The sequence below is a fragment of the Bos indicus genome, chromosome 3 (genome assembly GCF_029378745.1).
Source record: "Bos indicus isolate NIAB-ARS_2022 breed Sahiwal x Tharparkar chromosome 3, NIAB-ARS_B.indTharparkar_mat_pri_1.0, whole genome shotgun sequence".
In the NCBI taxonomy this organism is placed as follows: domain Eukaryota; kingdom Metazoa; phylum Chordata; class Mammalia; order Artiodactyla; family Bovidae; genus Bos; species Bos indicus.
Genome location: NC_091762.1, coordinates 105423559 through 105436372, shown reverse-complemented (window position 1 = coordinate 105436372; position 12814 = coordinate 105423559). Strand labels below are relative to the sequence as shown.

Genomic DNA, 12814 nt, shown 5'->3' with positions numbered 1-12814 from the left:
CTTTTCTTAAACACTGAGTATTAAGATAATGCTTGAAATTCATTTCGGGCCTCTGATGAACACTTAATTCAAAGAAATTGCCGGGGCACAGACTAAGACCTCTTCGGCGAGATGGTTTAGGATTTCAGGACTACTTTCTAATTCTCACTTAAAATTGCTTGGTAAACTATGGGATAACAGTCAAATCTGGCCTGAGACAGCTATTCATCCATATGAAATTTGGAAATTTAACTGATGAAGCCCTTTCCTCGAAATGGTCCTGAAGAGAGAAGTCTCTGAGCTTCCAGAATACCTAAACCATATCCTACCTCATTTCTGCAGATGAGGTTTCAGATTCCTGTTTTTCAGGAAAGATGCTTATAGCAATGTCCCACTTTGAGACACGCACAGGAGTCCAATATAAGAAATAGGATGCCTGGGTTCCATCTCTCAGCTCCTGACTTTCACTATGTATATGAGTCAAGGTAACTCGTTTGTCTTTTCTGAGTACTAGTCTCTTCATCTGTAAAATGGGGAAAACTCACCCTCTGTTATGCTTAGAACATTAACTGAGAAAACAGAATGGGATGGCTGTTACAACAGTATGGAGTTGCATTTTATTCTTCATTCAGAGTTACAGTGGTACACCGAAGTTCTCTGTAGTAGCTCAAGAAAAAGATGAACTCTACTTTCTGTATTTATCGGCATGGTGGTAATCTCACCTTTCTAGTACTCCTTTTACTCAGCTAAGACTGGGTTAGTACCACTGACTTCACATGAGCTAACAGATGTGAAGAATAGTTATGATGACAATGCCAGGGGCTCACCAGATGCTGATGCAAAATCAGTTAAGTGTCTCTAGTCTTGGCAATGCTAAGAATGCTAACTGAAATCTGGATTCTGAGTTGAGGGGTCTGGAAATCTGGACTGGTGGCACCTGGACTAGGCAGGGTCATTAAATCTTAACCTAATGAGATGAAGAAAAATGAAGCATAGTGCCCAAGGCTCTGGGAGGTTCTAGTCTGCTTAAGGCTGATCAAATGAGGCCCAGGCTGCCTTCAGTAGAGGAATGCCAGGGCAGAAGACTGCAATGCTTTCCAGCTGTGCTCCACAGAGCCCTGCAGTACACCCAGCTCCTGGGTGGAGTCTGGGCCTCATCCCAGCGTCTATCAAAACAACTTTGGTTTTGACTTTTTTAGACCAGAGTTTCATATAATCTTACCTTTGCAAAAAGAGATCAATTTATTCCCATGAAGGGGAAAACATGCTTCTGAGCATTGAGTCCTTGAATCTCAGAAGCAGAGGTTCTCAGATGACTCTAGAGATGCTTCAGTATTCATATCTAGCCCAGTAGATTAGTGTGCTCATCTGACTCGCTGATGATACACTGCTCAAGTCCACTTTACAATCAGTTTTATTGTTGGACATTTTTGATTCATTACCAAATGCCTTCCTTTTTGAGCTGAGATCTGCCTTATTGTAACTCTGGCCCCCATTCTACTATCTGCCTTTCAAAAGAACCAATCTGCTGTTGGCCCCACTAAGGGCTTGGAAGGGAGGAGGTATGGGATGGAAGGGACAGAGCAAACAGAGGGTTCCCGCAAACTGAGAGTGGGCCCCTGAAAACAGCAGCAGGCTGAGGCCTGGGGTGAAAGAGGCCAGTCAGATATTTGCTATAACATCTGATAAACACTGTAACAAAAATGCTTCCTTTCCTTTGTGGTAATCATCCTTCTTTCCACCCTCAAACCTCAGTATTAGTCTATTACACGTAACAGCCTTGTGTTAGTTCTTCCTCAGGGAAATGAAGGATGAGGCGCTGGGTCACATGGTGGGGTCAAACCATTAGCTCCAGGAACTGACAGGGGGCTGGGGAGGGGGTGGTGGGGGATAATGGATTAAGGTCTGACTCAGAAGCAGAAATTCTGAGTGAGAAGTACAAACTGCTGTGAGGAAAATATAATCCCAGCCTGGGTTATGTGGGATGGGGATGTTCATCCAATTGTATTTAGATTTTGGTATCAAAGGAAAGGACAAGCCCCAAATCTAGGAGGCTTCACAGAGTTCAGAAGCCTCCAACTGGTTTCCCTGCCTACCTCTTGCTCCACTCCAGCCTGTTCTCGCACACAGTAAGTATCCTGAGTGAGCTTTCAAAAACACAAGTCGGATTATGTTCCTTCCATATCACAGTCATGGCTTTAAATACTCTGATGGGTCCTCACGGCTCAACGAGGTAACGTCCGTAAGCTGGTCATTAGGCCTTGTCTGCCTAGGCCTTTGCTGCCACTACGGCCTCACCACTCACACCCTTCTTTTCTACTCTGTGTTTCAGCAGCACATTCAGAGGAACATTCAATTCCTCTGAGACAAGTCAGGCTTCCTCTTGCCCCTCACAGTCTCACATCTCAGTCAACAAGAACATTCTTTATCATTCCCCTCCTCCATTTCTTTGGATCTGTGGCATCTTTACCTCATTATCCTACTCCTTCAGGTCCAAGCTTATATATCATTTCTTCTGAAAAGTCTTCCCTGACACACCTGGTTTGAACTTTTGAACTCTGAACCTGTTCCATTAAAGCACTCATCACCATGAATTAATTCCTTTGCTTATTTGTTCGTATTCTCTACCAGGCTGTAAACTCTGTGGGGTGTAATGACCTTGACTCCTAGTTTACAATGGAGCCCTCTATGCCAACATCGGAGCTTGGCATCGTGCAGTCAGTAAATACTGGGTTGACTGATTGTCTGACCAAATAATTGAATTGCTACTAATAATTGAATAATTGAATTGAGTTTCAACTATTTATGAACATTTGAGTCATCCTAAAACTCTGACACTTCTATGAGGAAACCTTGTATGGGAATGAAAGGGCATCGAAGAAATTTCACAGTTCTTACTTGGCTTTTATTCTCTGAATGTGTGTGTGTGTGTGGCAGCAGCGGGTGGGGAGTGGTCTGGCAGGAGAACCACTCTATAAACAACTTAGACGACCTGGATGGTAACTGGAAAGACAGGCACAAGGAACTTATTGTCCTAGGACAAATGAACTACTTCCTTCAGCAGAGAGGAACCAGCAAGCCCAGAGGTGAATGCTAGCTGGATTCAATTACAGTCATGGGGACCGGTTAAGGTAATACGATCTCCTGTTTAATATCAGCAGTTATTGGAGACCCAGAAAGAACCCTCTCTCTCTCAATCTTCATAGGCCTCTTCTTTGATCCTGCCATGTATGTAACTCTGAAGAAGGAACTCTGATCTAACATCGCTGCCCTGAAGAATCCTTCCTCGACTTCTTCTTCAGCTGATTCCTTGTTCATCATTCCTGGCTGGGCCAGAGAACTTCTGGTTCCATGCTCTCACTACATACAGGTTTGCCTGTATCTCCCTCTCTCAGCTGAGAACTCTTTCAGAGCAGGGATTGAGTCTATTGTCTGTCTCCCCATAGTCCAGTATAGGATCTAGGACACGTAAGTATTTGTCAAATGTTTGATTATCTGAACCAGAACAACTGGCCTGAATTCTTCGAAATGCCAATGTCAGATCATGAAAAGTAGACAAAAGGGCTGGAAAACTGCTCTAGACAAAAGAAAACTAAAGAGACAGGATAAGTAAATGCAGTGGATCACTCTTCATGGGATCTTGGATAAAGGAAAAAAGTTACAAAGGATGTTACTAGGACAGTTGGGGAAATCTGTATATGGACTATATTATATATATATCAACTAGTAGATTTTATTAATGAGAAACTTCTCAAGAATGATAGTAGTATGGTGTTCTTGTTCTTAGGAGATACATACAAAAAAGTGTTTAAGGATCAAGTCTCTCACCTGCAGTTAACACTCAAATGGTTCAGTAAATAAAAAATATATAGACAGAAATACATGCATATATACTTAGAGAAACAAATAAATACTGCAAAAAATTAGGTGGTAAGTCTAGGTGAAGAGTACATGGCTACTCACTGTATTACTGTATAACTTTTCAGTGAGCCTGAAACTTTTCAAAATAAAACATTGGAGGAAAAAACTAAATCTCAACTTAGGTAAGGAAGCCTAATGGGATGTACATTTGGTGACTATTTGCTATATTAAAAATGAGTTGTCAGTTAGTCCAAGACCCTAATGGGGCTTCCCTGGTGGCTCAGAAGGTAAAGTGTCTTCTGCCCGCAATGCAGGAGACCTGGGTTCGATCCCTGGGTCGGAAAGATCCCCTGGAGAAGGAAATGGCAATCCACTCCAGTACTCTTGCCTGGAAAATTCCATGGATGGAGGAGCTTGGTAGGCTACAGTCCATGGGGTCGCAAAGAGTTGACACAACTGAGCAACTTCACTTTCTGTCTTTTCTTTCTTTCTAATGGGTAGGGTAGTATGGAGACAAGGCTGTAGGGAGGAGAGAGGATGCTAGTCAGTTCCTGGATAAGAGAGGTGGTACCCCCAGATGTGGAACTAGTAGAAGACGGCAGCCAGGCAGAAGGGTGGAAGTTAATAAATACCAGCTTCAAAGGGCAAAGCAGAAGAAAGCCCTTATGCAGATCAAGCTCTTCAGCAGAGGTTTGGATAACTAATCAGAAAAGTGTTAAGAAATGATAAATGATCAGGGTGGGGCAAAGAGAGGTGAGGCAGAGAAGGTAGGTAGGCAGGCAGGCAGAGGAGATAAGTGAGGGAGCACAGAAGCATTAGAAAGTTGGGCAAAGCTCTGGTTTGTCTGGGCAGAGTTAAAACATTTCAGGGAGGCAAACAAACTAGGGTGAGAGTAGCCAAACTGAGGAGCACTCACTATGAGAAACAGAGGTTAGAGAGCATAGGAAAGCAGAGAGCTGGCTGAACCTGTCTGAAAAGGAGAGAAGGAAAGAGAGGCAGCTGATGGGGAAGGTGGTAACGCTCGTCTTCGTCTCTTCTTAGCTGGAGAGGCAAGAAGGAAGAGTGGCTAAAGCCTGCTTCCCCTTATCTGGTAGTTGAATCAGAGAGATGCAAACTGGAGTAGAATTCCTGGGAAAGGTCATGCCCCAATCCCAAGCTATCGTCACAACCGCAGGTCCATAATGTGTATCCCTACCAGCCTCTGCATGCTGCTACAAGTACGTTTCTCTTGATTCTCAGTGGTGGTATTCCATTTAAGAATTCTGAATTTCTATTCCTTTGAGAACGCTCTTTAGATTAGCAGCAACATTCATGGACATGCTACCCTCTCCCGTGTATCCATTCTTTCAGAATCTCAGGTAGGGCTAACTTTTATTATTGAAGTGTAGCTCAGAGTTCCCGAATGCCAACAGCAGGGGATATTTAACAACCTGCTTCGTCTGCACCTGCTCCACCATGCCTAGCCCAGACTTCCAGTGCCATACCCTAACTGTAAGTAAGAATGCTCTTTTCTGTACACAGAGAGTCTCAGGTTAAAAGAAAGCAATCTAGAGAAGGTTAGATGAGAAGTTCTTTCTGAAGGGTCAGTGAGAGGGTCACAGATATGTCTGCAGGGACCAGGTGATGGGGCCCCTAGAAGGAGCATTAGAAATTCTGGTATCTTTTTGCCAGGCATGCAAGTCACATAAGTAATTCTTGTTTGGGTGCAGAGGAGATAAGAGTGGGAGGAGGGTGGTGGTGCTGGGTGAGCAGTCACTTTCCCAGCACATTCTCCAGAAGTGGCACTTTTATCAGAAGTGATTCTGACAATGATGAAAAGACAAAAGGGAAGGCAGGGTGGGAACACGGCTCGCGCGGGTCAGAAGGGAGCACCTTTGGGAGTTACACTCCCCCATCAACAGGAAGCACAGCCCCAGCGCTGATAGCACTGCCTCTATTCCTCTGGCCAGGACAAGGTCCACGGGACCTTTTCAAGGGCCTTTCCTCCCTCTCTCCACAGTGACCTACCTCGCTAGTTTAAGGCCGAGCTTTCCTTCCCTCCCTGTCGTGCTGTGTCCTGTGCTCCAGATTAGAGATGCCGGGTTCCATTCACTCAAACCTCTCTCGGGAAGTGCTTAGTCACTGATCTGGCCACGTGGCATCCGCTTTCCCGTTGTGGGTCTGGTATGTTAACTAAGAAAGTTATTTTCCAGTCTAGTTAGAAACAGCAGGAACTTGAATCGACTTGCTAGACTGGCGCTGCTGGAGGAGTTAGGGCCACGTGCCAAAGGAAAGAGTGGATGGCCAATCACCAGGGAGCAAATTCTCAATCTGAAGCCTGAGACTAAACCCTCCCGCTGGCAAGGGAGTTCTGTGTTAGGACTTTGCTGCCAGATCACTCTGGGAGATGTCCTGTGACTTCACAGTGGCTCTGCATGCAGTTTGGAGCTCAGGAAAACTGTGAACCACCATTTCTTTAGGGATAAAAATCCAGAGGAAAGTCTTAGAGATAGGAAACAGAATCCTAAAGAGACAGTAAAGATGAGAGGAGACCAAAAAGCACCAGAAGAGGGAAAGGTAAGGGACAGAAAGCCAAATCTCAGGACAGTAGGTGCTGGGACAGCAGGTCTGAGGGCTGGCCCTGGGCCCTCGTGGCTGCTACTAGCCCTGCCTCCCCTTTTCACCCAGACCCCAACCCAGCTCCTACCTGGTAGGTACCTGTCGTGGCTGTGGCTGTACTCTGTGGTGCTAAGTGACAAGTGAGTCTGTGTAAAGGGCTGGTTGCCAAACAGATTGTCACTGCGAAGGTTGTGGCAGAGCTTCTCCAGGAAGCGGAGGACGTAGGTGATGCTGTTGACTGCTGGCAGGTTGAGCGTGTGCTGCTCTCGGTCAAACACGGCTGTGGAGTTAAGTAAACAGGGCCCAGCATGTCAGCTCGTAGCACAGCGCAGAGCTAAACAGGAGGAGTCCGGCCCACTGCTTGCCTCAGGCTTAACTGGTTACACAGAGGTGAATGGTGCCCAGGTTTCCCTCCTCCCCTCCTCTCCCTCCCCTGAGGGTTTGATTTTTGCCTCCAACTCCAAAGGGTTTGCAATAATGGGAGTGGCCAGGCTAGGTCTGTTGCACCTGGGGCTTTGGAATGATTCTGCTCAGGCTGTGAAACAACTGTGAACATAATTCTATCTGCTCCATCAGTTGGCTGGGCCTCCCAAGGAAATCTGCTCATTTCCTTAAGAACTGCTTAAGAACAGAGGAGCTGGGCAGCAGAGGAGAACACAGCTATTGCCAGCAATGGCTGAGGTGTACAATCTCATCTGGATAAGGGCAACTCGAATTTTGGCAACATTCATGTCTTTTTTTTTTTTTTTTTCTAAATCCCTATTTATTTCTATTCAAAACATATCATATAATCCCTGGGCTTCCCTGGTGGCTCAGATTGTAAAGAATCTGCCTGCAGTGCAGGAGATCAGTGTTCGATCCCTGGGTCCTGAAGATTCTGGAGAAGGGAATCCCTAACAAGCAAAAGGCCTCTGCATCCGTCTTTGAGGGCAGCAAGGGAATGTGGAGATAGGTCACTCTCAGGAACAAATCTAGGGGACAAAGAAAGAACCTTAGAGAAGGTGTGGGTGGCAGTCACTAAGGGAAGGTGGTAAAGATGGCTGGGTCCCTGCAGACTGCAGCATGGAAGCAAACGAGAAGCCAGGCAGAGGCCTTAGCCTCACAAGGAAAGAAAGGCTTGATTTCCCATGCAGTTTTCAGCCATTTCTAGCAATTCTTTCCCTGCCTGTCCCCATCCTCTGGGCAGGCAATTAATTACTCTGTGTCTGGGCTCCCACACCACCCTGCATGCATTTCTCATATATTATAACACCTCCCACAGTTAGCTATGAGCTAGTCCTTTTCCGTCAGGGCACAGCCTGAGCGTGTCATCGTCTTTTCTTCTCTTCCTCTGGCCAGTGTCTGTCAATAACCTCTCACATAGAGTCAGGGCTCAATGAATATCTGCTAAAAGAACTCATTTGTGGTATTTATGGGGTCTTCCATGTCAGCTGGGTTTCCTGAGGCTGGATATTGATTAGTTAGAGGGCAGGGGAAGGAGATTATGGAGTACTACATAATAAAGATCGAAAGGCTCAAGGTCAAGTCTTCATAGGTTTGGTGGGTAAAGACGGGGGTTTTGGACTCAGAAAAACTGAAACAGAACCAGGACACAGCAGAAGTGACTATTCTTAGTGAAAACAAACAACCAAAGCAAAAAAAAAAAAACACACACACATTGTGCAACTGACTCAAACTCCCAATGCAGGAAAGAGAAGACTGATTCTTCCCACTCTGCCCCAGGATATTCAACTTCTCTGTATTGGGGCTGGCTGAGGACTAGGGGTCTAAAGAACGAGAGAAGACTTCTGTGGTTCCCTGAAGCCAGCTGGGAGGCTGGAGCAGTCTGGAGAAACTCTCCTGTTGCCCCAATAGAGCCCCCTCTGGATTTGTTTCTTTTGAAGCATTTTTAAAGCAACATACTTGCATATTTTCTGTATGCGAGAGGCTAGGTAGGTAGACAGGAGGGAGTCTCTTTAGAGACTGGAGCTAAGCAGAGTCTGCAGTAGTGGTATTCTACTTGACAGCGATATGCAGAAGACCTCGAGGACTCTGGGAGTTGAAATGAGGACTCTGAAGAATGGAAAACTTCATTCCAGAGCCTACTGGTGTGAAGTAAAATCCAGGAGGCCTTGCTAGAAATCAACTAGTTGCAAAGGCCTGCCTCTCTGGCTAGAAGCCATACCAGACCAAAGTGCTTACCTGAGATAACTGCACCACCGTGGCCCTGCTTGAGGAAGCTGAAGACGGTTTTCTGGTGATAAGCACAGTCGATGCAAGCCTGCACAGCCTGCTGCAACACCACGGAGGCTCGGGCTGGCCCAAAATGGTCAGGGAGCTGCTGGACCTTCTTCTTATCTAAGTGGGGGCCTGTGCTGCCATTCTTGTTCAAGTAAATACAAACTGCAGGAGACAAAGAATCAAAGCAGTTTAAAGAGTTTCAGAGTACAGAAGTCGGAGAACAGAGCTCTCTTCGTCTTTCCTACCCTGGGCTCTGGCCTCTACAGGATTCCCAGCTGCTAGGCTGGTGAAACACTGTGGGAGGGAGTACAGGGTGACTATGCCCAGCTGCTGCCAGCCCAAATGCATGACCACAGGCTCTGGGAACGCAGCCTGCTGGGAGAAGAGCCCAGACCAGCAAAGGCACAGAACTTGCACTTTGTCTTCTTTACACTGAAAAGAAAATCTAAGCAATTTTCCAGATGGCTGTACTTTCATTTTCAGTTCTTGGCTGCTTTACGTATTCTTGGTATCTCTCACATGCTCTGTGTACCAAGCTGTGGGGCTATGGCAATATTAGCATGAGTGTGCTTGTGTGTGCCTGGCCTGGGACCTAGAGTGGTTAAACCACCAGTTACTTCCCTTGCTTTCCATTCTAGGCTTTAGAGTTCCTTTGTCATCTTTTACATTAAGACTTAGGCTCAAAGATAGTAGTGGAAATAGAAAAAAATTGGAATAAAGAAAAACATGCAAAGGGCCTGAAGGGCCCATCTGTATATTTGTTTCAGTCGTTTCTTCTGTCAAGACAGCTGGGCACTCTCCCAACTGCAACCCCCAACCTGGCACTGTGCTGCAAGGGGAGAATCAGGGTGAGCACGGAAGAAAGAGACAGAGCTCCCCAGAGCTGCTTCTCTTGGTCTGTCGAGAAGACTCATGTGCCTGACCAGCTACAGCATTCTTTCTGCTGATCTGATTTTTAGGCTTCCACTTGAGTAGGGGGTACTCTGCTTCTTCACACTGTCCTGGCTCACTAACTGAATGGCAGGAGGGCAAAAAGTCTCTTTTGTTGTTAAAGGCAAAAAGATAAAAGCAGTAGCTGTGTGGGCTGTGGATGGACTGGTGTCCTCTCTGGGCCTCAGGTCTGCCGCCCACATCACAGAGGGGCTGAGCCAGACATTCTCTGAGGACTCTTTCGCCTTCATCATTCTAAGGGGAAGCAAGATGGAGAGAAGAAAATGGAGAGAAGCAGGATGTGGAAAGTGACAGATGAAAAAGAAAGACAGGGAAAAAAAAAAAGAAAAAGGGTAAACAAGAGGAATTGAAATATACATTTAACTCTTTTCTCTCTTAAAACCACAAAAATGAGCCAGATAACAAGAAAGGAGACAACTTAAAACTCTGGAAGCTGGAAAGCAGAGTGGCTTTCCTAAGCAGCAGACCTAAGAAAGCTGAATCTTTAACCAAGAGTGGGGAATGATGAGAGCCAAGCTGTTCCATCTGATAAGTCACAAAAGGCCCAAGAATGGGTAGGGGTTCTTGTGGGTGGGTATGACGGAGATTTAATAGAATAAGTATTGGCTCATGTCTGTTAAGAAATGATTAGTATTCCATGTCATAATATGACTCTTTCACTGAACGCAAGACCGATAAAAATGAAGGAACTCAAAGAGATAAAGAGTAATAAAAATAAGTGAAAATGTATGTCTGTAGAAAGACACTTATTAGAATGTTCAAACCAGGTTAGTCAAAATAGCCTCAAACTACAACCAACCCAAATGTCTATCAACAAGAGAACAGATACACAAATTGTGTATGAACATTTATTTGTTGGAATACACTTGGCAGTAAAAAAAAAACAAAAAACAAACAAAAAAAAAACCATTGATAGAATGCTTCTCAAAAACATTATTTTGAGTAAAAGAAACAATACAAAATAGTACACACAGTCTGATTCCATTTATATATTAAGTTCAGTTCAGTTCAGTTGCTCAGTCATGTCTGACTCTTGGTGACCCCATGAACCACAGTACGCCAGGCCTCCCTGTCCATCACCACCTCCTGGAGTTTACCCAAACTCATGTCCGTTGAGTTGGTGATGCCATCTAACCATCTCATCCTCTGTTGTCCCCTTCTCCTCCTGCCTTCAATCTTTCCCCAAATCAGGGTCTTTTCAAATGAGTTAGCTTTTCGCACCAGGTGGCCAAAATGTTGGAGTTTCAGCTTCCACATCAGTCCTTCCAATGAATACCCAGGACTGATTTCCTTTAGGATGGACTGGTTGGATCTCCTTGCAGTCCAAGGGACTCTCAAGAGTATCTTCCAACACCACAGTTCAAAAGCATCAATTCTTTGGCACTCAGCTTTCTTTATAGTCCAACTCTCACATCCATACATGACTACTGGAAAAACCACAGCCTTGACTAGACGGACCTTTGTTGGCAAAGTAATGTTTCTGCTTTTTAATATGCTGTCTAGGTTGGTCATAACTTTCCTTCCAAGGAGTAAATGTCTTTTAATTTCATGGCTGCAATCACCATCTGCAGTGATTTTGGAGCCCCCCAAAATAAAGTCAGCCACTGTTTCCCCATCTATGTGCCATGAAGTGATGGGACTGGATGCCATGATCTTAGTTTTCTGAATGTTGAGCTTTAAGCCAACTTTTTCACTCTCCTCTTTCACTTTCATCAAGAGGCTCTTTAGTTCTTCTTCATTTTCTGCCATGAGGGTGGTGTCATCTGCATATTAAGTTCAGAAACAAGAGAATCTAGACTATAGTGACAGAAGTCAGAATAAAGGTGAGAGTGAAGACTGACTTTAAGGAGGCATGAGGTAACTTCCAGGGGGTGGTAGAAATGACTCTTAGCTTGATTGGGGCTGTGGCTACATAGGTATTAACATTAATTAAAACTCAAATGATATATAAAGATATGTACATTTCACTGTATGTAAATTTTACTGGCAGTTTCCACTTATTTCTTCTTGGGACATTCACTCTTGGAACCTGACCACCACGTGTGAGCAGGCAAAGCCTGTGGTGGGTTCATGTGAAGAGAAACCAACAGCCAGAGACAGCCTGTCAGCCCTTTGGTGGAAGTGGATCCTCCAGTCCTGGTCAAGCCACCACAGCTGACACTGCAGGGAAGAGAGACCAGCCGCTGCCACTCAGCACTGCCCACATTGTTGTTGTAAGCCGTGAAGTTTTGTAGTGGTTTGTTACGTAGGAGAAGACTGCTGGAGCAAACTGTGGTACCAGAAACAGGGTGCTGCAGTAACAAAAGCCCAACACACACGACCCTGGCTTTGGGACTGGGAAGCAGAAAGCAGCATAAAAGACCACAGAAAGATTATGAGTAAAGTTGAGAGGGCCTTGAATAGAAGCCTGTAAAAGGTTGGGGTCCAAACGATTCTGTTCATTTTGTATCATCTCTGGCTCTCTTAGCCTGAGATAGTAATGCTTCCACCAGAATGAAACTTGGGTGGTTTTCTATGAATACTACTGAGATTTATTTCTTTAGTCAAAAGCCACAGTCACAAATCTTTTGAAGACAAGCCTTTCTCTACTTTGGTCTTCCTCATAGCTGCTGTTAGACAATGCCCTGAAGATTTTTAAAAATCCTATTGTTTAAGGAAGAGAATCTGTGAGACTTGCCCTTGAGATTTTCAGAGGGCCTTTTGATCTCAAAGAGTCTGTGAAACAGAGTCTTAAGTCATTCTGACATCTTAACCAAAGATTTTTATTGTCCCATTCTGGTTTTGACCCTTTCTTAATTTAGGATTATTTGCCTTCTGGAGAGACTGGAAATGAGAAACATTTCCATATTGTGAGTCCTGGACTTTAAAATGTTTAATTTTTTTTTAAGCTCATCTCTCTCATCTTACATTTTATCACAGGCAGTGAGAAGCCAGGTGGCACTTCATGACTTTGTCTGGAAATCTAGTATTTCACTGAGTTCATCAGGAAAACTTCCTAGTTCCATGTTCGTGCGGGTGAAAGTGTTATCACACTTTCCTTCACTACCTAGCAGGTATCCCCCGTCCTCCATCTTTCATTGAGACTTTCCTCTTTCCTTTAAGCCCACACTGACAGCCTCTTCAAGATCTTTTCAGTTTCAATTCTCAAGTTTCTAAGAGAATCATTCTGGCAGTAGTATTGCCAGCTTGGACTGAGATGGTACAA

At 44.9% G+C, this 12814-nt stretch overlaps 1 protein-coding gene across 13 annotated transcripts in view; it reads right to left on the bottom strand.

Annotated features, from left to right (window-relative positions):
- The window catches only part of SCMH1 (Scm polycomb group protein homolog 1), a 224737-nt gene that overhangs the window by 8920 nt on the left and 203003 nt on the right, over window positions 1-12814 (bottom strand). For 12 of the 13 annotated variants that reach the window (XM_070786754.1, XM_070786756.1, XM_070786755.1 and 9 more), the window contains 2 exons: window positions 8620-8820; window positions 6527-6718 (listed from right to left, as the gene is read on the bottom strand). In XM_070786754.1, coding sequence (XP_070642855.1) covers window positions 6527-6718; window positions 8620-8820 — 393 coding nt within the window. The remainder of the gene's footprint in view (window positions 1-6526; window positions 6719-8619; window positions 8821-12814) is intronic. The other variant, XM_070786753.1, reaches the window with a different exon arrangement.